At 29.0% G+C, this 26,071-nt stretch overlaps 3 protein-coding genes across 12 annotated transcripts; 2 read left to right on the forward strand and 1 right to left on the reverse strand.

Annotated features, from left to right (window-relative positions):
• Positions 1-310: 310 nt before the first annotated feature.
• LOC124426464 (sialin) lies at positions 311-14,171 on the reverse strand. Of its 9 annotated transcripts, none has more exons than XM_046968187.1 (13): positions 13,924-14,171; positions 13,390-13,675; positions 7,487-7,573; positions 7,179-7,237; positions 6,289-6,506; positions 5,507-5,743; positions 5,352-5,436; positions 3,906-4,129; positions 3,686-3,835; positions 3,471-3,603; positions 3,236-3,391; positions 3,084-3,169; positions 311-2,983 (listed from the first exon to the last, which is right to left on the reverse strand). In XM_046968187.1, the coding sequence occupies exons 3-13, from the start codon at positions 7,501-7,503 to the stop codon at positions 2,759-2,761; spliced, it is 1,590 nt and encodes a 529-aa protein (XP_046824143.1). In that variant the 5' UTR covers positions 7,504-7,573; positions 13,390-13,675; positions 13,924-14,171; the 3' UTR covers positions 311-2,758. The 9 variants fall into 9 exon arrangements, with proteins under 9 accessions (XP_046824143.1, XP_046824142.1, XP_046824141.1 ...); XM_046968186.1 differs by having other exon boundaries at positions 13,765-14,171; XM_046968185.1 differs by having other exon boundaries at positions 13,394-14,171.
• A 1,294-nt stretch (positions 14,172-15,465) lies between these two features.
• LOC124426595 lies at positions 15,466-20,589 on the forward strand. Of its 2 annotated transcripts, XM_046968453.1 has the most exons (12): positions 15,466-15,564; positions 15,730-15,866; positions 15,955-16,095; positions 17,656-17,732; positions 17,806-17,926; positions 18,116-18,283; positions 18,350-18,558; positions 18,624-18,777; positions 18,877-19,022; positions 19,093-19,291; positions 19,401-19,594; positions 19,689-19,936. In XM_046968453.1, the coding sequence occupies exons 2-12, from the start codon at positions 15,750-15,752 to the stop codon at positions 19,780-19,782; spliced, it is 1,620 nt and encodes a 539-aa protein (XP_046824409.1). In that variant the 5' UTR covers positions 15,466-15,564; positions 15,730-15,749; the 3' UTR covers positions 19,783-19,936. The 2 variants fall into 2 exon arrangements, 1 of the variants encoding a protein (XP_046824409.1); XR_006942766.1 differs by lacking the exons at positions 15,466-15,564; positions 15,730-15,866 and adding an exon at positions 20,528-20,589 and having other exon boundaries at positions 16,009-16,095; positions 17,800-17,926; positions 19,689-19,862.
• Positions 20,590-23,601: 3,012 nt separating this feature from the next.
• LOC124426757 lies at positions 23,602-25,966 on the forward strand. Its single transcript, XM_046968835.1, has 2 exons — positions 23,602-24,181; positions 24,272-25,966. Exons 1-2 carry the CDS (start codon positions 23,874-23,876, stop codon positions 24,561-24,563), a joined length of 600 nt encoding a protein of 199 aa, XP_046824791.1. The 5' UTR covers positions 23,602-23,873; the 3' UTR covers positions 24,564-25,966.
• The last annotated feature ends 105 nt before the right edge of the window (positions 25,967-26,071 follow it).

The raw sequence follows: 26,071 nt of genomic DNA on the forward strand, positions 1-26,071 counted from the left end.
TTGTCAAAACTTTTCCATTGAAAATTTACAGAACACGGATAAGAACATTTTCTTCAGCATTAACGTTCATTTACAAAGTTGTTTGTTGTAGAAACTACTTTCTTATCAGAGGTTATTAGTATCGTTTATCTTTGCATTTTTCAACCCTTTCGTCTCGACAATCTCTTCCAAGCGTTAAATTCTTGCAATTGAAATTGTAAAAACATTGGAATTGAAATTGTAAAGCCTACAAATATATTCTTGTTAAATATTTTAAAAAAATATATATACATATACTAGTATGTATGCGTGTATGTATATATACGCGATGTTTAATAAAATTATATATATATACATTTATTTCTTATTAAGTTTTACACATATTTTTCATTTAAGTAGGATCATACCATTTCCTTTGGCAATTAGCCCGTTGAATGTCTTTTAGAAATTAGACATTCGATTCGATAGAATTTCTTTATTCACGATGATCGTCGATCGCTTGTATGTCGCGAATAGTAAATTATAATTATTGTTGTAAACCATAAAAAACGTGACGATCCAAGTTTGTCTAATACACACAATGTGAAAATGCTTCTACAAATACGTTTTTTTTAGAATATAATTCTTAAGTTTGAAATTACGATCATGGCTGTACATGGCACATGAAGGTTTTCAGACATTATCCATACATGTGGAAGTCTTTTACTACGCTACATCTCAATTTATTATACTTTTTTCCTTTCGACAACATTATTTTTATCTTAAATTTGGACTCGATCGTTTAAAGAAAACTTTTTTAACATTATATATGTTTAAAGAATTAATCGTAATAACTTGAAATATATATAGAATTTGAAATACATATAGAATTGAATATAATTTTAAGTTTTCTAAATACAGAGTAATAGTCATTCAATTATTTCTCAATGTCTTCCACATGTTTAATGACCATTCTGTACGCGAAATATCATCATTATCATATCAGTAATGATGCGAATAGAATGAAGATAACAATATCATTGTAAAAACTTTGTAACAAAGAATCAAATAAAAGTTTAATAAATTATGACATATATTGCATCGATGATCGATAAATATACGAACAATTACTCAATAATATAATTCTAATTGAGAAAGAAGAGAAGAGTACAAAAATATCAAAATTATAATATTCTTAAAAGAACACGTAAACAATTTGTGATAACTTGTTAAAACGGAATCGTTTACGACTTACGTTATAAATATGTAAATACAGCAATTATAGAGAGAACGATCTTATTATTTCTTTCTTATTCATTTTAAAAGAATGAAAAGTTTAATTAGTGCATTGAAATTTCTTGAAAATTCGTGGGGGTTTTACCTAAAGATCCAAGAAATTCTCTTATCCCACTAGTTTAACAAATGGATTCGGTCGTGACAAACTCCGACTAGACACTTTTTAAATCAAATATCATAAAGAGGTATACATAGTACTTATATTCTTTGAAAATGTGACGAGAAGTTTACTATGTTAATAAATTAAATGTACCTACAAGAAGGCACTGATTAGTACAGAATATAGTTTCTGTCATTTATGTATATATTCTATTTTGCATTATCTATTCTGTTCGTGTAATCCTACTTTTTGTATCTGAAAATGTTATCAAATTCAGGATATATTTTTTCTTTTTTACAAAGAACTATCAAATATTATACTTGTCTTTACAATTGAATGAAAACGAATAAAATTAAACTTTTACTTTCCATCGTTCCTTTTTTCTGATTACTGTTCTCTCCCGTCCATTTCTTCCTACTAATCGCCATCTAATATAATAATTATCTGATACTATTTTAAAAAAAGATTTTTAAGTGTAAATAATTCAGCACGCGTGATATCTTTACAAGATCCATTTGTACATGATATACTAAAGTGTAATATAAGTAATATTTTTATTAAAATAAAAAAAAAATAAAATAAGATTCGATCACAGAGAATGTATAAAAGTAAATTATAACGCAAGATGATAAAATTATTTTTTAAAATATTAAAAATCGCTAATTATTTCACTGAGATTTTTGTGCTTCTTTGTCTTTCCCCTAAAAATCAAATTCAATTAATATTTTAAACCTTTTTTTTTGGTTTCCTGAGATAAAACTACCTCATAAAAATATTCTCTTAGCATTATAATATACAATACCCTGATTTCTATGTAAGTAACCTTTGTTGTAGCATTAATTATAATTCTTATTTACAGACATATGACGATGACATCGAAAATAAGTACTTTCACGTGGAATAACCAATCGAAGAGAGTTTTTCTGCTCAACAACGATTTCGTCTATATAAATATCGATTATATTAGAATTGAAAGGTACTCTGATGTCTGATAATGTAAGGAAAGAAGAAAATTAATGTTTCAAGATCTTCTTAGAACTAGTGCAGAAATATCATATTAACTTATTAAATTCAAACTTTGTTCCCTATTATATCATATTTAAAAACTATAAATAAAATGTTCTGGTAGTAAAACATATTGTAAAATAAAAATACCAAGATATATTTTAAGAATCTCATATCGGTCATAATTGTCTGCAATGAATGATTTCATACCAAGATTATGTACCGAAGAGATCTACTTATTTTTAAACGAGACGTCAAACAACAAAGAAAAACAGTGCAGAAAATAAGGCGATCGTCTCTTTAATAACTTCGTTCTTTTCTTTTGTTAATGTATATACGTGTGTGTGTATATATATATATACATATTTACATATGTATATGTATATATATATACACGCATTATGCTTCCTCAGTTATATTGTCTCGATTCGAAACTATCTTTCCGTTTTTACTAGGTGAGTTGTTAAGAGGTTGAGAATCCTCTTGAACGGATTGTGGATACTTTTGATCAGGATAATTCCATGCCTGAATTTCAGCAGTACCAAAGATTTGATACACTATATATGTGCTACAAGCTACACACGTAGTCACTCCGAATACTCTTCTCCAAGCGTCCAGAGCTTGCTGTTGAATAAATTATTCATTAGAAGAATTATCATAGAATCACAGCAAATGTTAAAGAAATGTTAACTAAATATTAAGCAAATGAATAAAAAATGCTTACGCTTTCTTGAGTGAGCAGACCAGCTGCTATAGGTGACAAAAAACTAGCTGTCATGTGAATAGTTTGTGCGAATGCTAATACAGGACCTACAATAAACAAAAGATTAAAAAGATCAAATTTAATTTTTAAACGTATAAACAATTAAAACTTACCGGCGAAATTTGGCGCGATATCAACGATATTAGCCATTGCACCAGCATAGGCGGCAGTTATTAGTGTAACAGCTATGAACCAAACAATTGCCACAAGAATTATATTACATCCCAGATATCCGATAAGAAGCACGAGAATTCCAGGAATCACTTGAGCTATAGAGATCAATGAGATATTTAAAAAGAAAAACAATATCATTACTTACAATTATCTACGTAAATGACAATAACTTACATAATGCCGTGAAAACTTTCCGAACATTCGTTAGAGACAAGATCTGTCGATTGACCAAAACATCGGCGACATAACAGAATACTACGGAACTCAGATAACTACAGATAAATGGCAACCCTGACAAAATTCCATTCTAAAAAAAAAAACATCCTTTCGTGATATGAATTCAAATCCTAAGCAAATTATATAAGCTATTAAAGTTTTCAAAAACATACAGCCTGAATACTAAATCCAAGGACGGTTTTTATATACATCGGACCAGGAATAATAAAAACATAATGAACCCATATTCTTCCAAAGGTCGTAATACCAATCGCCCAAGCTGGCCATGACATAAGAATCGATTTCCATGGTACGGGCATTCCCTTTAAAAGAGATCAAGATATTTGTAAAATCTTACGTTTTTATCTGTATAAGACAAATATCGAAATTTACCTCGTTCGTTCCTAATACTTGATTGCCAATGCTTCCACGTATGTAACGCAGTTCCTGCTGAGAGATCCTTGGATGTGCGGCTGGTGTGTCGAAGGCAAAGAAGTACCAGAAAAGACACCAAGTTATTCCGATGGTACCGGTCGTGTAGAAAACCACTTGCCATCCAAAGTGAGCGATGATGAATCCGCACAACGGATAGGTCAACCCGATCCCAAAGCTGAACCCTGAATATAGATAATCTAGATGTTAGGTGTGGCTCACCCCACGACCAGGAAGGAAGCTGAAACATGAGGCTTGTTGAATGACCTCGGCTGGAGCTAGTTTCACGATTCACACGTGCCGCCGATGATCTTTCCTTGATGGTGGTGAGCATGAATCAACCCTGTAAAGCGATTTAACTAGAGACTTAATACGAAGGGACGAGGGAGTGATGAATGATGAGGCTGTACAGTGGGACAATGAAACTTCTATACCTGAAAACAGTTCGAGCAAATAATAGCTCTCCCCGCTAAATGAATAAACACTCGTCTTACACAGAGACCAAAGTCACACAACAAATTAATCGAACATATATATTTATGTTTAATACTTGTCAATGTTGTTGTATAAGCGTTTAATTAGTACATAAAGACAAAATTTCTAAAGGAATTTGATAAAAAAAAATCATTCTACATATGAGATATCGTACGTAACGACAATAGATCGATTTATTTTATGACTAAAATACAATCTCTGTAAAAATCGAATAGTCTAAATGTTAAAAGAAAAAGTTATCTATATTTTCTAAATTTCTATTCGGTCTGTGGTCTGTCTCTGAGAAAGTTTGAGTGAGAAAGATGATTAGAAATACGTGTCGAACGAATGCAGATTTTAGAAAAACAGAACTGACATGTAAGAGAATGAACGAATAACATTATACAACGTGTGCACGTAGAGTCCGGCTGATTCTACCAGCTGGAAGTATACTCGGCCTTTCTCATGCTGTTGAGTGGTCGCTGTTGAGTATACCCCTCGGTCCGGCGAATGCAACCATCGTGTGGAGCTAAACCAATTAAAAAGATCAATATCAACGATCGTGACTATAGTCACAGAATTATCGTATCTATCTATAACAACAAGACAGCATATGCACATAATATATGTTATAAATTTCTTGATCCGGACTTGAATTTTGACAGTAACTATAGCTTGATGTTGCGAATAGTTTCTCATTCGAACTTCCGTATATTCCATTCTGAAAGAAGTGTACATTAGTATATCACGGTATTATAATCATCAACAGAGATCAATAAGCAACGTGCTATTTTTTTCCGCACGTTATATATGATTTGGGAAACATGATAAATCATAATAATATTATATAGTAATATGGTTCGATACGTATCGAAGTTTCACTGTAACACACAAAAGAACTTGTATTAGCGTGTTGGCCATCTAAACACTTACCTTGAAAGGAAGACATGAAACGAGATCTTTCTACCGGTGGAATCCAATGTCCAACAATGGCATACATAGCCGGCCAAGTTAATCCCTAAACAAATTATTTTATGTTTTCATAAACATATGAAATATTGAAAATTAATTAAAACGATTCGACATACACTAGCGATTCCTTGTATACTTCGGAGAGCTATCATAGCACCGTAATGAATTTCAGCAGCGCTGGGCATAAGTAAACTGCAAACTGCAGTTAAAAGTTGGGACCCACCAAAGACGGTCTTCGTACCAAAATATTGAGTTAAAACGCCACCCACAATTTGTGATAATATGTAACACCAATAGAAGGAGCCAAGAATGGCAGACTGAATGGCTGGACTCCAGTCGAACTCACCCTCTTCCTACAGATAAGAAAAGGTGTACGATCGATAAAACTATTCCTCTTCTGTCAACAAAAAGTTATGATCATATAAAAAAATTTTTCGATAAGAAAATAAATAATTGGAGTGGCACGAACATCTATTAAAAAAGATGTAAATCCTTATCAACATAAACACAATCTCCTTCGTGCATAAATATTTTTAAATACGAAGCAGAAGTAAATAACAAAAAACGTGACCTATCCTATATTGTATTAAACATAATTTTTCAATGAAATAAACAAAAGACAAAATGTGAAAAACATTATGTGTAATACATTATATTCTTATAAATACGCAATACTAAATTATTATAGCTTATGTAAGTAAAATAAAACAAAACAAATTAAGAAGCAACAACTTATCGCATAATATTACGTTATAAATCGAAATAATTTGTAGACAAAATACAATCGAATTAGATATTACGATAGGAAAGAATCATTTCTATGTAGATTTCAAAGAAAAGTTTGACAGAATTTGTTATACTAAAGATAATAATTGAAAAAATATTATTTATTATATACCTCCGATCTAATAGAGTTATTATTATTGTTATTCTCCACGTGCGACATGTTCGCCGATTTGTAACAATAATGAGACGTCTCGGTGGCCGTGGCATTTGACATTACAGTTGGTTTTGCCATGGCCACCATCGCAAGATTGATATCAGTTCTCATCATAAAGGAAACGAGAAACCCGGAGAAAGAGAGCATATACAGGACAACTCTTGCTGGCACCATGTCTGAAAAATGAGTACAAATGTAACACGTTATCGGATTGTTAACATTTGTTATTGAAACGATTACGATTGATGATTGAACAATACTTATGTGTTATTCAATTGAATGCAAACGAAACATCGATCAATCAAGAAAATGACAATAAGTCCGTTCTTTATGAGATATATAAACTAATTTTCCAATGAACACTTTCCTACATCTTTGACAATGTGTATAAGTAAAACGAAATGACTTTGCCATCGAACTATTTATCTTTTGACTAACGATCCAATAATATTTCCGTGAAAAATCGAAATAAAATATTCCTACTATCAAGACAAATTTTCTCATATGTCGCCTAAGCGATGATGGTGTCTCTTTATGTCGATGATATCGTAACACGTACAAATCGATACCGATTATTTACACCATCTGATATGCATACACTATCCGACGAATAAAAATATTCTTTTGTACAAATTATCAATCATTTGAATAAGACGAATAATACTAGTAACAATAAGAAAAAATAGTTTGCATGAAATTACGATTTAATTATGCATACTCTTTGTATTAGAAACAAAAAATAATTATAATAATAGTAATAATAAAGATAATAATAATAATAATTACTTGTGGTATGTGAAAAAAAAAGAATAAAACAAGAAAAAGAAAAAGATCAATTATTATCTTACCTCCCAATCTCCGCAGACTATAGGGCGATCGTGTTTTATACATGCCGGGATCCTCGTATCTGCGAAACGAATTCACAAATTCGTATTTTTAAATATATATATATATATATTCATAAAAATTTAAGTATTCGTATAATATTATATGTATTATCACACTCCTACTGTACACACACGGGGGAAGGAGCGATACGACTTAACTATTCATAGTGAGAATATGAAAATACATTTCTATTGCACGAATACTTAAATTGTTTCTTCCCCTCGATCTACATCGAACTTTGTATAAAATTACGATTATGTATATTTACCTCAGTGAGTCTTCCATTTTTGTGAAGGAGTAAGTACAAATGAAATTTATCTCTTCTTAGTTGAAAAAATGAGGATCTTCTTGGATTCTAAAAAAAAACAAAGAAAGAAAAGAAAATTATATAAACAAATAAAATAATTATTTCCCAACGTCTTATCTTTATGTTTCAGATAATTCAGTAATTACTATGAGAAATAAAGAAATTATAAATGATTATTTATTTCCGTTATTTAGATACATCTAAAACAAACCGTATCATAGAATATAAAAAAATTAAAAAGAAACGTTCAGCTGTGTTTTTACCAAGCTACTGGCGTCACTTGATCTAGACATAACGATCTATACACATATATGCAATTACGAATCATAGATAAATGCAGAATCCGTTCCTCTTTATGTAACTTCCGCCACAATGTTTGAATGTCAACAATATCGTACGCGTTAATCATAAAAGTTTCATTATTAATCATACTTTTTTCATTATAAATAATTAAATATTTTTGCAGACGTTTTTAAAAAGAAGAAAAAAAATACTTGACTCTTTATATATATAAACAAATAATAAATATTTCTAGTTTTGTTTCATTTGCTAAACGTTAAAAACTGCTTTTATCAGTTGTTATCACTTATCGCATAAATCATAAAATATTTTTTGCTATTAAATGCGATTAAATGTTTTACATGTTGTAACATGAATTATTTGAATATATTATTGATTAAATTATTTTTTTGTTCGTCGAATATTATCGATTGATAGATAGATATACTTCGATTTCTCTTTTGAAAAATTTATATTAAAATATAAAAAAAAACAAGAACGATTGATTTATAAAAAACATACGATGCCAACAATGCATTTTATTAATGTCATTATTATTCACTGACTTTAAAATCAATAAGACGACGTGTATATCCCAGAATTTCATATCGACCTAACGACTCAAGAATTCCAACGAGCTATTCATATCCACGATCCTTAAGTTCCTCAAAGGAAAAGAACGTGGACCTATTCGCGTATCTGACGTTATTTAACTTTAGAAAATAAATAAATAAACAAGTAAAAAAAAAAAATAAAAATGAAAATAAATATGAAAATAAACATGAAAATAAAATAAAGTAACAGTTCAAGGACAAGAAAAATCCTTCAAAATGATTTTTACTATTAGTTAAATAGTAAATATTTTTTTTTTCGTAATTTTCTGTAAAATCAGCATAGTCATGGTAGTACTTTACAAGCGTATTTATGTAAATGCTATCGTTAACACCTGTTGCTTTTCTTATGTAACATCAGAAGGTCGATACACCAATATAAAAATTTATTGAAATCAACATGATATTTATGATAATACTAAAAAATTATATATGTAAGTATATCTTTAAATCAAAATATTTAATATTCGATATAAATGAGAAATATATTAACATTCTCTCATTAAACATTACATATTACAAAATAGATATATATTAAATGTTAATTATATGTGCCATCTTTCACGATTACTTTTAATCAATTATTCCTTAAAAATATATAAAAAAAATAAATCAACACAAAATAATCACGATGAACGTCACGAATTTTCTTAAGCCACCTGTCAACAATCTGAGCCACGTGTTCCAACTGGATCACGAGCTATTTTTCTTGACAAAATCTATGACATGTTATACACTCGATCAAGCAAAAGATTCGATGCACTCTCGTCGAGTGAACTGAAAGTCGATCGAACACCGGCGAGACGCCTTCTTCTTCTGCCTTTCCCACCCCCACTGCCGCCACCTTCTTACAAGTTGCTGACCGTCTTATAAAAAAGTATAATGAAGGAAAGGGAAAGAGAAAAAGAGAGAAAAAGAGAGAGGAGGGGGAAAGATACAAAAATATAATGACCATGGTCAGATATGTTTAAATTTTCCCATATTTCATAACGTGCTTTGTTCATCTATATATTTTCCATTCGTTTAACCTTTCAACGTATGACGATTACAAAATTACAACAAAATAATTTCTACGTAATTTAACATATAAACATGAGACAATGTAATTTTTTATTAAATTTCATCGAAAAAAATTAAGATAATATTTCCTTGAATATATTCAATAGGTAATATAAAAGATTTTTTTCTTAAAAATTTCTATTAAATTTTTCTATTAAAAATAAAAAAAAGAAAATTCTATATACATTAATGGTTTAATAAGAATGATACTACCTATCAGAAATGAATGTTGTATAAAAACAATTTCGTATAATTATCTTGTCTAAGCGAAAAAAGATGGAAACGAATTAATTTGCTCGATAACTCCTTAAATCCAATCGAATTTTATTCTTTGAAAAAGAAAAGGTACTTATCGTCTAAACTAAGACTCGTATCAAAATTATTTAAACTAATAAATTACATAAAACCTTTCATAAATATATTGAGCATCACAATAATACGACAATTTAAATTGCAAAATAAGCAAAATTCTTCTTACTTTTTCAATCCAAATTAAACTACTAGCATACTTCAAATGTCCTGTCTTACAAAGAAATATCAAAGAATCACTTGTGTTTCCTAAGTTCTGTCCTTCGTATTATTGTATGAATAGAATCAAACAATTCTTACTTGGAAAAATTGAAAAAACAAACGAAAAAAAAAAGAAGTTTGCCCATATAGAATAGAATTACGTATATAGAAAAAAATGAAAAGTAAGTTAATTAAAATAATAGGCAACCTTTAATATAAAAAAAAAGAGAAAAAAAGAAGTAAAATAATTAATTCAACTAGAAAAATTTATGAATGATTTAGATTCCACAGATTACGATCGATCTTTTTCAATATTTTTCTAAATGAAGGTTAAAGCTATGATACATAAATCATTTGTTACATTATTACTTACCGTTAGGAATTAATAAAAAACGCATACTTTAATAATAAATTATTATCGAGAAGAATTCACTTATCGCAAATAATTGTGCATTTATCATAATAAAGTTAACGTTTCTTTTCCTAATTATCTACTTATACAGATAATTTAATTAGTTTTGAAAAGTAAACTCTATTTTCTAAGAAATGTTACCTATGTTGCATTTTTTTTCTTGCAGAATGCAACGTACACTCCAATAAAAATGCATCCGTTGCAATGATCAGAATTCGTAAGCGAAAAATAGTACTTATTATTCATTTTCACCGTATAGTCCTACGAAAATTTCAGCAAGCTATCAGTATTAATTTAATCTTGAATTATGTATATATATAATTATATACATAATAACAATAATAATAATAATATTATATATAATATATAATATATAATATATATATTTATGTATATTTAGGACTATGTTTTATGGATATCTAATTAATTTCTTATCTAATTCAAAATGTAATTAATTATTAATAGATATAAATAAATATTTATTATTAGTTCGAACTATAAACGTATAAAAACATGATTATGTGTTGATCATCAATTTAATATTGGCATACTAAATTTTTATAAATTAACATCTTTTTACAATTTTAATGTAAAAATAATTCATAAATCTTAGAAATCATTATTTTATGTGAACTTAGTATAAATCGGATTATACATTTTTAATATAATATATAAATATGAATATGTATGCAAAAATAATTTATAGATTAATTTTCAAGACACTTGTGTTTTTAACTAAACATTCGTAAAAAAGAACTAATTTTTTAAATTTAATTATACTTAATAAAACACATTCATTAAATCTAGTCTATTGATTGATATTAAAAGGATAATTAAACCAGTTAAATAAGTAAACAAAGTTGATTATACAATCGTATTGACATAAATAACTTTATAAAAAATATCCGAAGATTTTTATGGTTCTAAACACCCATAAAAGGATGCAGATATAATTACGAAAAAAAAGATAATAGTAAACTTCTTGGAATAATTCGTAATAATTCCTAAGATTGTGTAAGGAAAATACGTGACACCTAATAATTATGTACTACGTAGTCGATTGAGAAAAGTATTCGTTCACACACTTAATGAATATCAAATTATCGAAGAAAAGTTTTCGTCGACCATTCCCACAGATAGCTTTGTTTTCTTTCCTTTCTATCATGAAAATTGCAAATCAAGCATAGGATGATCAGCCAAAATAACGATACGTCATCTCTAAGATATTATGAACAAAACCACGGATACGAAATAAATATTTATTTATTTATTTGTTAATATGAGTACTTCATTGAAATTCATCGACAAAAAAAGAAACTAAGATAACCTCGGAAAGAGACGGAAAAAGGAAAGAAGAAAGAAAAAAATAAAAGAAAAAAATAAAAAAAAAAAGAAGAATGATCGAGGAAAAATTTGAAATAATTACTTTGAAAATAATTCCAGCTCGTTAGCAATATAAACTTGGTTACAGATTAAAGGATAAGAAAAAATAAAGAAAAGAACAAGACCATCATAAAATTTTTATTCGATATATACCCACGATCATCAATGATACACTACGATCATTAATGACGGACGATGACCGTGCGCATTTTCTTACACGTTTCAATAATTCTTTTTCAGGAAACATATAAATTCTCACAAAAAAAAAACCTTTAACCGTCGACTTTAATTATTCCGTAGTTAAACTTATAAAGATCGTAATCAAAATGATCATGCGACTTGACCAATGGAATCGTACACTGTGAGTCAGCACGAAACTGGACATGTGATTGGAAGAGATGTCATATATATAAATATATGTGTAGAAATAGAGATCCCTTAGGATAAATGTACATAACCTCTTTTCTATGATCATGTGAACGAAGCAATGCAACTTAAAACTGTATTATATGAATAATGTCGTTAAACTTTACATACGATATTATAATATGATGAAAAAGAAAAAAAAATTTATTTTACGCTACTTTTGTTTTCAAAGAACGAATAAAGGCTCTAAGTAAATATTTCTACTCGTCATTACGAAGGAACGCGAAAGGGTTAAATGTAAATACAATCACCACGATTGATTAGTCATTGATTTAAAGGAAGGTCAATATTTTGCAACAAAAGTTCGTCCAACTGTGGTGAAGTTAGACCGAACGTTCAACATATAGTAAAAATATTTCAGAATAAAAACAGCCAAAGAAAAAAACGACTCATTGCGTCATCATAAAATATCTTAAGCTGTCATTGTAGAAAGAGAGATAGAGAAAGAGAGAGAGAGAGAGAGAGAGAGAGAGAGAAAGAGAGAGAGAAAGAAAGAAAGATAGAAACTGCTCCGATTCGCTTAAAGATTCGCGACACGATAAGTGAACAATTAAAGATGGACGACTATAAAGGGCGAGTGCCAACGATTCGACCTTTTCAATTCTAATCTCTACTTTCTATACCGATTGAAACGTCCATTTATTCTACATTGTCTACATGTACACATTTATGAAAATGTTTCACTAAAAGAAACATAAGGATGACATGTATTAGCAAGCAAACACATATATACTCGCAAAAATGAAGTATAATCCATTGAGTGAGAGAGAGAAAGAGAAAGAGAGAGAGAGAGAAAATGTGTTATCTAAATACATATTAAAAATAAAATTATATCTTACGATACTAAGAGGGAGCGGTACACAAAAAAGAATAGCTTCTTCCGTTAATGTCGTCATCGACAGTACTAACTATTCACAGGAAACATTATATATCACATACATATATACATACGTATATACATACATACATATGCAAATTGTATACCTAATTGAACATTCACTAAGCTTTGCGAAATAAACGTTGCTCGTTTCCATAGACACGAGTATATATATGTATATAAGTAGTAACCGTTCAGTAAATAGAATAGCTCAGGCACTGTAGGTGTATATCCCAGAATAAAGAAAATGTTAATAAAGAAAACTTTGAAGAAAGAACATAATAATATCAAAAGAAATGAAACTTACTCACTTTCGAAGAGTTCCAGCGTTGGACCGAGAGCTCTGACAGTATGTTCGTCCTCTTCCGCGACGACATTTTCGTCCGTTTCGTCCGTTCACGATTGGTATTTGCGTGGCGAGAAGAGAGCGGAGGGGGCACACGTGTGTACGCTCGCTCGCACGCGGGACACGACTCCTGTGCCGGTTCCCCCACTACTCCGCACGCCCTTCTCACCTTCGATCGTGAGTGAGACTGCGTGATGGCGCTACGATCGCACCTCAGGATCGTATAGCGACGAGGCAAGGCCTCGAACTAAACAAATTTTTATATTCTTAATTTCTATAATTTCCTTAACACGATTTCAAGGTCACAGCTGTCCAATTGTGATATTAAATACGCACTTCAATGCTTTTTGATTGATCTAATCTTGCATACACGTGGCACGTTTGCACAAAAAAAAGGTTTTTTAAGATAACATGCGTTAATCGATTAAAAGTAGAGAAAGGCGTAAACATAAATACTTGGTCGAATTATATTGATTTTATGTTTATGCGAAATACCATAAATAATAATCTATAATGTGATTACGTATCCGCCCGAATATTCTTTTTCACTTGATTTCAACCTTATCCACTCTTGACTATGCTATCTTTCACTACTTTGTCTTATGTTTGAGCAAACACGATTGTTTCTCTTTCAACAAGAATGATGCGATAAGCACATACGAAAAAGCCAACATAAGAAATGTGTTTATGATTAACGAAATACAATGCGGAGATTTCGCCGTAATCGATCGTAAGATACTGCGTCATCTCGTAATTTAAACAGGAACGTACCTAAGATTTGTCGTACCCTCTCGCTTACACATTTCAAAAAAATATAGAGCTATAGACCAATGATTCTCAACCTTATGTCCACATTGATATACAAGATTTTTATTAAATGATTGAAAAACTAATAAAAGACAGCAATGAATTAATTTTTTATTTATTAATCTAGAAATACACTCAGCTTTATTTATCTTGTAAAAGTAACCTCCCTTAGAGATCCTCATCAATTATTAATTTATTTTTAGCTCAATATCGATAATACATCGCCTGACACATAACCTTCCAATAAACTTTCATGCGTATTGTCGTCATTTCTTGGAAAATAATTCTTGATGCGTGTTAATGAAATAAAAGAATTTCTTCATGTGTAACACCTATATAAATATTGTATGTTTCATATATCTCTACAGTTATACCATATATAGGTCAAAGTCAATCAGATATGTACGAATATATATATATATATGTATATACATGCTGTATATATATACTGTGTACTTTTATTTTACGTAATATAATCATATAAAGTATACATAAAAGATTCGAAATTCAATGTATTAGTTATATTTAAAATATAAATAGAATGGAAGCCGCTATTTCTAATGTACTAATAAATAATAAAACGATCATTATTTTATATACATACATATATATATATCGATCGCAGATTGTTATTGAGTTTTATGGATCCATTTGACCCTCTTCATCTATACTATTTCAAATATTACTGCCGACAAACGTTATTTTTGGATAACCTTAAAAAATTTTTGATGTAAATGTTATCGAATTCATTAACAAGATCCTACGCAGAATGAATCAATCGGACCTAATAGGAAATTCAGAAAAGAAATATCAATTCGTTTCTTCGCGTAACAGCAAACACAAGTATTGTTTTTTTATTTTTTAATTTTTTTCATATAAACTATATAGTAGATATCTTAATAAAAAAAGGGAGAAAACATGATTTTCCGAGTTGTATCCTTTGTTATAGAACATTTTCATTATAAGCAAAATACAATATCTATTAACATCTCATTTCTTTAGATTAAAAAAAGTATTATCTAACTCTTCTTACATATTGAGTGCTACTGACAATGAAAGATTAGATAATGAAAATATCAATAAATCGCAGAGACCAAAAATCGTTTCTAATCCTAGTACATCATCGGCAGATACGAATAAAACGGTTTAAATTATAATCTTATCTCAAGATAATATACATATATACTTCGATAATACAATTAAAAAATTTCAAACTTTTGTAGAATACAGGGACAAGTTTTAGCGGTAGAAGATTATGGGTGAATAACAGTAAAATTCTTGAAAGATCCTCGAATGTTCCCATACATGTAAATAACACTATTGAAGAAGGTACCATACGAATTATCATAAAATTAAAAAAAAAAGGAAATAAAAATAATAAAAAGAAAAAAATTAAAAAGATCTGTTCTTTCCTAACAAATTATGTCTTTAAATAATTACGAATTAAATTAACAAAGAAATTAGAAAAAGATTTCAACGTTCGTTGATTTGTAGAAAGCGAATTCATAAGTATAATGACGAAACAATTGTACCTGGCCGAGTCACAGATGCACAAGATGCAGAATCTTCTATCTAAGGCGGAGGAAAGATTGCATGACAAAGATCAGGAAATCGAAAGATTTAAACGGAAGGTTCTTTAGCCGTGCTTTAGCCGTCTTTGTAAGAATAAATACAGATCTTACGGTGGGATAATGTTCCACGTCACATAATTTGGCTCAGGTGAAGGACTTGGAGATCAAATGCAAAAATCAAGAAACCCTTACGAAGAAGGAACACCAACAACGAAATAATCAAATTGACAATTCGGAGTACCTTTACAAACGATGTCTTATACTCGAGCATAAAATCTTTGAGATGGAGGTTTGATCTAATTTACTTTTCTTTTTCTTTCTTTTTATAAATGGAATGGATAAAAGAACAATTATTTCAAATCGGATAACTTTTTTCTCGCCATTTCTTTATCTTTCTTTATACTTTCTTTATACTTTCATTAAAAAAAGTATGATTTTGTTATAAAATCTATCGATAGAAAATTTTGAAGATCATTTTCTTCTCTCAAGTATTCTATGTATAACATAAATTATTTTAAATCAACTTAAACTCTCAGAATATTTGACTTGAATTAAAAATGTTATTCGATTTTAGATAACATGCAAATAAGTTCTTTACTTACTATAGCAATTGCGACATATTAGCTAATGTATATATCTAATCTAATATACACGGTGTTTCACGGAACTGAGCCAAGTTATATCTTTGAAAAGATTGGAGATCAAGAAAAATGTTATAGGACAAAATTAAATAGTATTAAATGATACATAATCCTATGAAACTTTCATGCATTTTTGTGCATTGGTGCAGTTACAAGGTGCAATTGCACTTTTTTTAATTGAAACTCTAATTTTGAATACATTAATCGATGCAATTTTTCAGCATCTACAAAACATGTTAATAATATTAGATTTCAAAATTTTTATTTTAGACGTTATTTTAATTTTAAACATGCTGAATTATTTCAATGTTTCAATACGTTTAGAAGAACGCGTGAAAGAGAAGAGAGAGAGAGAACATTAGATACTGTCTCGGGTTGAGCCCTTAAGGAACCAAGAGAGATATAATCCTATGGAGCTATTATGATTTTACATCTCTTTTTTAACTTTTTTTTTTCAAAAAATATTTTCTTTAAAATTTTTCTTTTTTCTTCTCAATAAAATCGTCACAAACATCAAACTATAATAAGTCATACATAGTCATCGTATTTCTTTTTTATTTATTTAAGCGTGCAAATTATTATTAGAAAAATTTTATTAATTTCGTACAGACAAAAAACCATGAGACAGATGATCAACAAAAACAAAAAATAAAAAAATAAAAAAATAAAAAAATAAAAAAGCCATTCGTAAAATTACAAAGTCGCGTGAGAATCAGCTCGAAGAGTAAAAGAAAAAGAAAGAGAACAAAGTTCGTGACAGAGTACATCTAAATGTGTTGAAACATTGAAATAATTTAGCATGTTTGAAATTAACAATTTTAAGACATAATATTATTAACATGTTTTGTAGAGGCCAAAAACTGCATCAATTAATGTATTCAAAATTAAAGTTTCTATTAAAAAAAAAAATTGAAATTGCACCTTGCAACTTTACCGATGCACAAAAATGCGTGAAAGTTTCATAGAATTATATAGCGTTTAATACTATTTAATTTTGTCCTATGACATTCTTCTCGATCTCCAATCTTTTCAAAGATGTAGCTTAATTTAGTTCCGTGGGATATCCTGTATATGTGTATTTGTGTATGTATGTATATGTATATATATATATATGTATATATATATGTATATATATATATATATATATATATATATATATATATATATACATATATGTATATTACAAAAAGATCGGGTTTACTACATAGAAATTCTTAGCCGATTACGGATTGATCTGGGTCGGAGATAATGGCACCTCAACATTAAATACAGAATACGCCATTAAGTAAGTCTATTAATAAATGAATTTTTTCAGACGCAAATAATCAGTTGAATTGATTAGTAACTGTCAGTTTCAGTAATTTCATTGAATCTTGTTACGAACAACTTATTGCAAACATCGATCGGTTAAACATAGCCGCAGGAAAAGGAGAAGTCCACGTGCATCATAACGAAAAAGGTAGTGGAGCAAGTTTCAAGGTAAATGCATCGTTGTTTCGCCGTTCTAATTTTAATCCCAATTCTTTCTAATCTATATTATTTTTTTTAATCGATAATAGAAAAAAAAAGAAAAGAACTTTCTTTTTATTTCTAACTTAAAAGAAAAATTTATTGATCAAAATGAACATAAAACTAGTTTTTTTCTTATTAAATTTATTTTTTTTCAAGACACTGCCTTGTATATCCTTAAAATTTTACAAGAATGGAATGATAGTTCAAGATAGTCCTTTGCGCCTTTACAATGATCCAAGAACAACTTCCTTCATACGTGATATCCTCGATGGTTATTTCCCATCTGAATTACAAGAAGCCTATCCAAATGGAGTGCCTTTCAAAGTAAAAAATGATTATAACGAATATTCCGATTAGACTTCATTATAATTTTTATATCCCTTTATTCAGGTCGAAGATCATAGATCAGAAGTATACACAAACGATGTTAATGTTTTTCCTGGCCAGGGTCATCGATTAGGAAAGCAAACATCTAAAGACGGATCATCGTCGATTCGTCTTCGTAATTCGAAGATTTTGTCAAATTCTTCTCGTCAATGCAGTCCAAGAATAAAAGAGAGTCCTTGCAACATTGAGTTTGCTTCGTCTTTCGCTGCAAGGTTTTACAATTACGTTTATAAATAATAAGTCGTTGTAATGAATAATAATCAATGTTTGTTTATAGATCATTGAAATCAAAAAATTCTTCAGATTCACAATCTATCGATATTCTTTCCTTAAGATCTCAAATTTTAGCCTCACACAATAACGTCTGTTCAGATTCTCATCTTCAATCTCACATTAATGCTGAGTTAGTTTTGAGCAGTCGTAAAGAGAAAGTAAGAAACAATAATCAATTTCTAATCCTTTGTCCTAATTCTTGCCTTTTATCTTGTTCTATTCTAGCCTTGATTCTAATTCTTATACTTTTTCTACAGCGAGATCTTGCTACAAAGAATATCGAGTATGATCTATTGGTAAGAGAAAGGAATTCTAAACTCAGAAATGTTTCAAGATTTTCAAGTAGCGGACGAAGTTATCAACATTATTATAACGATAGATTATCTTCAAAGTTATCACCAATGTAAAGACCTTCCTACATTGAATTACTCGTTATTAATAAAACAGAAAATAAGTTACATGATATTTTGTAGTCGTTTAGAGAAAATCAACGATCGATCGCGAGCTCGATCAAGATCGGCAAGTATATCAAATCGTCGATTTAGCAGATCAAATGTTTCTAAATCAAAATCATTATCCGAAGACGAAGGTAAAATTTCTGGTAAACCTTCGGTAGAATCACCGAGAAATCCTCGAATTTCTAAATCAGCGACACATGCTAGCAAACCAGCTGTAAGATAATAAATTCTAAAATTGTTTTATGAGTAATTAGATCGTATCATCTTAGATATGTATGAAATCGATGTTAATGAAACGTATTAGTATCAAATCGATGTTTCAGCCTCCTATCTTACATCAAATCAACGAGCCCAGTGGAAAGTCCGGAGAGCTTCGTTTGAAGGTGAGATCATTGAATGGCGGCACTATTTATCTTGTTCACTTATCTGCAGACGATTTCATCGCTAAACTTTACGAACTATTGAATGAGGCTTTACCTGCAACTTGGCACAAAGGATACAAGATTCTCGTTAGTGGGTAAGATATATTTTCTATTAGGTCTTACTTTTTTTTTCAACTTTCGAATTAAATATTCTCTGAATGTTTTATTTCTTTTTACTTTTCTTAATAGATATTCGCCAAAACGATTAGAAGAATTAGGATCGTCCTTGAGAGAAAGTGGTATTACACGGGACAGCGTGCTTCATTTGGTAAAAGATGGATGAAAATCATTTAACTCACTTAACTAACATCCTTGATTAATACCATTGTATGACAAGTTAATATTATTTTTTAAGGAGAACAGGTAAAATATTTATTTCATTCATCGAATTTGTTAATCGATTGACACTTTATATAAGTGATTAAATAAACGCATTAAAAAAGAGAAAAAAGAATGTACTGTAAAAATACACCAATTGTCGTTTATTACGTATTATATCGAAATGAGAAAAGAAAATAAGCTCGATATTTTTAATCTCGACTATGTTACATCTACTCGTAATATTCTTCCTTAGATCGATAAAACAATTAATCAATTCTTCAAAGTATTTCTTTTGTAGTTTATATCCGAAATTAGCTTTAAATGTCGTTTTAAACGTCTTTATAAAATACCTAAACACGAATGTCTATCAAGTCAATAATCGTTCCAAGAGGCGACAAGTGAAAGGCGTTCTGTTATGAAAATGAAGATTGTGCATCATCCCTAGTTTTATGATGATTTGCTTCAACAATGAGTACCAATTTTGATGAACAAATTCTCATTTTAAAGATCATTTCAGTTAAAGCAAGGTTTTTTGATTTTTTTAAAAAACATTATTTTCTTTAAAAAATTGTATGAAAAAATGTTTCTTCGTCGATGATTTGCATTGGCCAATAGAATAGAGTACTAATATTCGATCTAAACTATCAATATATTAAGAACGAACAGCCATCTGGTGAGAGAAAACTTTGTCTCTGTTGATATTACAGAAATTAACTTGATCATTATGTTATCATGGACCGATAAAGTGGACTACTACCCAAAACATAAGATATCGCAATATATACAACATGAAGTTTAATTATTAAGAAATTTATTTGTATTCTCGTATACGATAAATAATTTACATAAAGATGGAGAAATATTTATCTTCGCGTAATTATTTATTATCCTTATGGACTTCAGAATCAAATGATCCGATAGATGAAAGACGAATTTCTTTGAAAAATGTTAGTTTATAATTATATGTAAATAGAGAAAAAAATTGGATGATTTAAAAATATTATTTATTATTTCAGATTTTACATAATCAACAAACAAATAAATTCACTCGTCTCATGGCAACTTTTGTACCAAACGAGATCATCCTAGCCAAAGATTTAACTAATAAAATTATGGATCAATTTAATGTGATTTTACTATTTCTTGATATTACAGGTTAATTTTAGCATCCTCTAATTGTGTGTGTGTGTATAAAATTATCAAATTATGTGTGTGTGTGTGTGTGTGTGTGTGTGTGTGTGTGTGTGTATATATATATATATATATATATATATATATATATATATATATATATATATAATTATTATAAAATATAATTCATACGCATACATTTTTCCTTTTCTCTATCAGATTTAACAAATCTTTACAATAGATATAGAAATGCCGAGAAAGGTGGAATGTATGCCTTTACCATTTTGTTAAATAAATATTTAAGCATTATAGTCGATGAAATATATTCGGCAGACGGAGACATTTTCAAATTTTCGCGTATGTATGCATAATTATATAAATACTCATCCTAAGACCAACAAGTAATAGATTATAACTAATCAGAGAACACGATATTATCTTTATGGAGGATTCATCAAGATGAATTAATATTAAACGTTATGCCAAAGGTGATAAGCTGTGCTTTCAATCTAAAAAATGCACTAATTGCCCTCGAAAAAGATGAAGAAGTTATGTCGAAAAGTAAATATTAATACTTATCCCATTTCCACTTGGCATCTAAAATGTTTTTAATGTTTCTCTAAACAGCAAACATAATCATTTCGGCTGGAAACATAATATTTAGTATCATCGGAAACGAACTATCACGACATTATATTATCGCGGGTCAACCGGTTTTAGATTTTAAAAAAGCAAAAAATGTTTGTCTACCTGGTGATCTAGTTTTGTCTATGAACGCTTGGAAGCACTGTACACCTTCCAAATACGAATATGTGATCAAGGATGCGTATAATATAAAAGTTCGTTAAAAGATTTTTCAACCAATATACTATTTATTCAAGACGATCATTTATTTAAATTTCTTGCAGATAATTAAAATACTAGAAAACAGTACAAAAATAGAAAGGCGTAAAACTACGATTAGACCGTTAATCTCGAATAATTCCGATCAACGGGATCCTACAATTTTGCAAAAATTAAATGAGTTGTTAGTTAAAACAACTCTGGTCTCAACAGAAGACGAAAATAATAGTTCCGATGATGATTTAAACAAGAAGATATTTTCAAGTACATCATGATTAAACAAATTATTGTAAATCGATTATAAAAAATAATTATTAAACACATTGATATAATTTCTAATTTTCTTTCTAGCACAAAGTTATGTGGAAGAAGCAATAAAACGAAATATTGGAGTTCAACTAAAAGTTTATCTAATAAATGCAGTTGCTGAGCAAGTAAACCTCTACGAATTTGAACTAAATCAAACAAATTTTACATACTCGTTGTCTTAATTGCAACAGATCATACATGACCTACCGGTGGAATACCTAATGGATACAAGACGAATAACAATGATTTGCATAGATATTGTACCGTCTAATTGCACAACCTTAGAACTTGTTTATTTGGTGGATGAGTGTTATTTACTTCTACATAGGTAATTTCATCTAGGTTTGTGTGAAGTGTCTTTAAATACTACGGAATATAACGGCATACTAATTTTACAGTATAATCGATTCATACTTGGGGTGTATATACTTAGTAAATATGTATGAAAACAATATTTTATTTTCGATTGTTTTTGGATTAGAAGAATCGATCAGAATTGTTAATGACAATAATAATGGGAAAATGACGCAAAATGCAATAATATGCGCATTTAAAATATTACAGGCTCTTAAAAATAAATGGCGTAAACATATTGTATCGATTGGTATATCCACAGGTGTGATCTATTAAATATAATATTTATTTTCATTTTTTTTTTAAATCATTTAATTTTTGTGTTTATACCAAGGGATGGCTTATTGTGGAGTTGTTGGGCACAACTTGAGAAAATATTACATGATCATCGGTGTCCCAATGACCAAAGCTAGAGGAATGATGGAAATTTCACATGATAAGGTTATTTATATATATATATATATATATATATATATATATATATATATATATATATATTAATTGATTGTTTTCTTTTCAATATCTTTCTTCTTCGCTTAAGATAGATTTTTTATAAATATTAACTAATTAAAGATATTTTGCGACTACGATACCATAATGCACAGTAATTTAAGCAGAACTGCATTCAAGTCGAATGGTGTGCAGAAATTAAAAAGAAACAGAAAGTGTCACATTTACGAGTTTCTTGGAATACCTTCGTAAGTGATATTTTTATTATAATCTTGAATTTATGTTCTATAGATTATGGGTGTCTTACAGTATACAGCTAACACCGATTAACACTTCGAACTTGAATTATCGTTATCCTATTTTGGGCCGTTCTCAAGAACTGGAAACTTTCAATGACATTTTAGATAATATCGGAGTCATGGATAGAAATTATTCTGGAATATTGATAACGGTTTGAAATTTAATACAATAAAATTTTAGAGATTTTTGTTAATTTTGGTTAACATTTTTAGGGTAACGAAAGATCTGGTAAATCTAGATTGCTCGATGCTTACGTCACCATTGCTAAAAATAGACAAATAAATGTTGTGCAACTTTCTCTGCATCATTCTTATTCAGAAAAAGAATATACAGTGATTTATTATATTATTTTACTGGCAAGTAATTATAAATTATATTATTTAACGATGCATTATTAATTATTATGTTAAATCGATCTTATATTTTAGATACTCGATGCAGAAGATTGCAAGTCTATTAAAGATCGCGAAAGAGTATTAAAAAAGAAATTGGGTTCGTCTCTCTCCTCAAATGAATTTTGTTACCTAAATACATTAATGAAAGTTTCTTTTCCTCTTTCGGATGAGTATTGTGCAGCTAATAATTCGCAACGTCATATAAAAATGACAGAAATTTTCAGTATTATTTTAAATCAAGTGTGTGATAGTTATAATTAAATAAATTTTAATGAAATTTTTCATATTAAACTTTTGTACGCTACAGAGTGATAAAATGTGTATATTTTTGGATGATTTTCATTATACTGATTCGATGTCCTGGCATTTTGTGTCATTAGCCTTGGGCAATATTAACGTAGTAACAGTAATAACTACTCTAAATCCACCTTTTGATATCGAAAACTTCGACGTAGAGGAAAATTTTTTTGAAGATAGAAGATTAATAAAAATTACTTTAGACGGACTAGATAACCAATTGTTAACTGGGTTTGCCTGTCAATTTCTTAATGTTGTCGCAATACCTAAATGTTTGGACGCGTAAGTCGTTTATAAAATGTTCAAGTGAATATAATGATATTATATTGATATCAATGTATTGATAATTAATAGTACATATCTTTTAAACAGGATTATAAAAAAATATAGTCAAAACGATATAGGCTGGTGTGAAACATATTTGAGTTTGACTTTGCAAAGTAATGGACTTGATTTTTTAACTATGACTAGCACTGAATTAAAACAATATAATCTTATTTTCCCGGAATCTTATATGATAAGAAAAGTGCCGTCTGATTTGTTCCCGGAAGACGTGATACCTTATTCTAAAACAAATCTCTTTCCTATTTGTATAACTAATGAAAAATATATTGGTTTTGCTGATGCCACTTTGAATTATAGTGGTAACTATTATAATATCTGAATGTTAATGAATTTGATGCGTATTAAAAAGAAACATGTGTGTAATATGATTATATCATTTTAGGTTTGAAAATGATGATTTATGAAAGGATGAATTTGTATCAGAAAGAATTTATCAAATGTGCTGCGGCAATCGGTCAACTTTTTGTACGGACGATGGTTCAAACTCTTATAATAAATTCAACGGCAAAGCATATAGCTGAAAGCAAGTAAATTATGTTGTTCGATGATTATATTATTTTGTAAAATTATTTATTTTTTATTTTGCAGTCGTGTCCGAACTAATTCGAATACGAGTAGTGGAATGTGCTTCTATACAAAGACATCTATTTCATAACGATAATTATTTCTATAGTTTACTTATAAAACGAAAAACATTCTCTAATATGCATCATTTGGTACAATGTAATTGCCCGGTCTCTCGTGAGTTATCCACTATTAAACGTTTCACCTAAATCGTGAAAAATCAAATCTGTTTTGATTTTTAAAGACAACTTTGGGATATCAGAATTACCTACTTATTCTAATTGCAAGATATTGGAATTTAAGATTCTCTCGTTTCATAAAATGTTGTACAATATGTTGCAAAGGAGTACAAAAAATTACTATTGGTACAAAGCTTGTAAGATATACAGACGAGAAACTCATAAATGTGAAGGATGTGGTGGCGGTTCCTTTTCAAAAACATTCTTTAGAAATTTATCGGAAGAGGTGAAGGATGTTATGTTATCCCTCTTATATTTTATTTTATTAGTACTTTTTTCATGCAATTTCTTTATTCTTAAGAATTTCTTTCATGATTCATTTCATTTTCTACTGTAAATCTCCTTCCTCTATTTTTTGCCAAGTTCGTCGTATCATTATTGCAGATCATAACTACCGACGTATTTAGAGAACCAAAACGAAATATTCTTAAAACTGATATTCAACAATTTTTGGAGTCTATTTCTAAAATATCTGTATTGTCATTCTCTGAGTATGGTGAAGAAGAGGAACAAATAGAAGGTCACATTTCGCTTTGTACATATTCATTTTTGTCATATATCTTTCATCGAAATTATATCTCATATTATAAATTTTTCATCAGACGTTATAAATGTATCAAATCATATCCTATATGATAAAATCAGATTAAAATTTTTAAGACGATCGTTTGTTACACCTGAAAGAATAACCGATCCTTCTCATATTTTTTTAAAAGAATTCAATTCTATCGACTATAGAAGTTGTTATTGTTACGACAAAATTAACTGTATATATTGGCAATTGAGTCAATATGTCGAACAAATAGGTAATTTTTTATTCATTTGATCCTAGTATATTAAGAATATACTTCATTTTTTTATCATATTTTATATTATTATTATTTTTTATATTATTTTATACTAGCAAGAATATAATTTTTTTGATCGAATATATTTTTGTATAGGTTCAGATGAACATATATTGGAATTTCTAATTGAATATAGCATAGGATTAATTTACATTGCAGAGCCATTGTTTGCTCTA

The sequence above is a fragment of the Vespa crabro genome, chromosome 9 (assembly GCF_910589235.1).
Source record: "Vespa crabro chromosome 9, iyVesCrab1.2, whole genome shotgun sequence".
Lineage (NCBI taxonomy): Eukaryota > Metazoa > Arthropoda > Insecta > Hymenoptera > Vespidae > Vespa > Vespa crabro.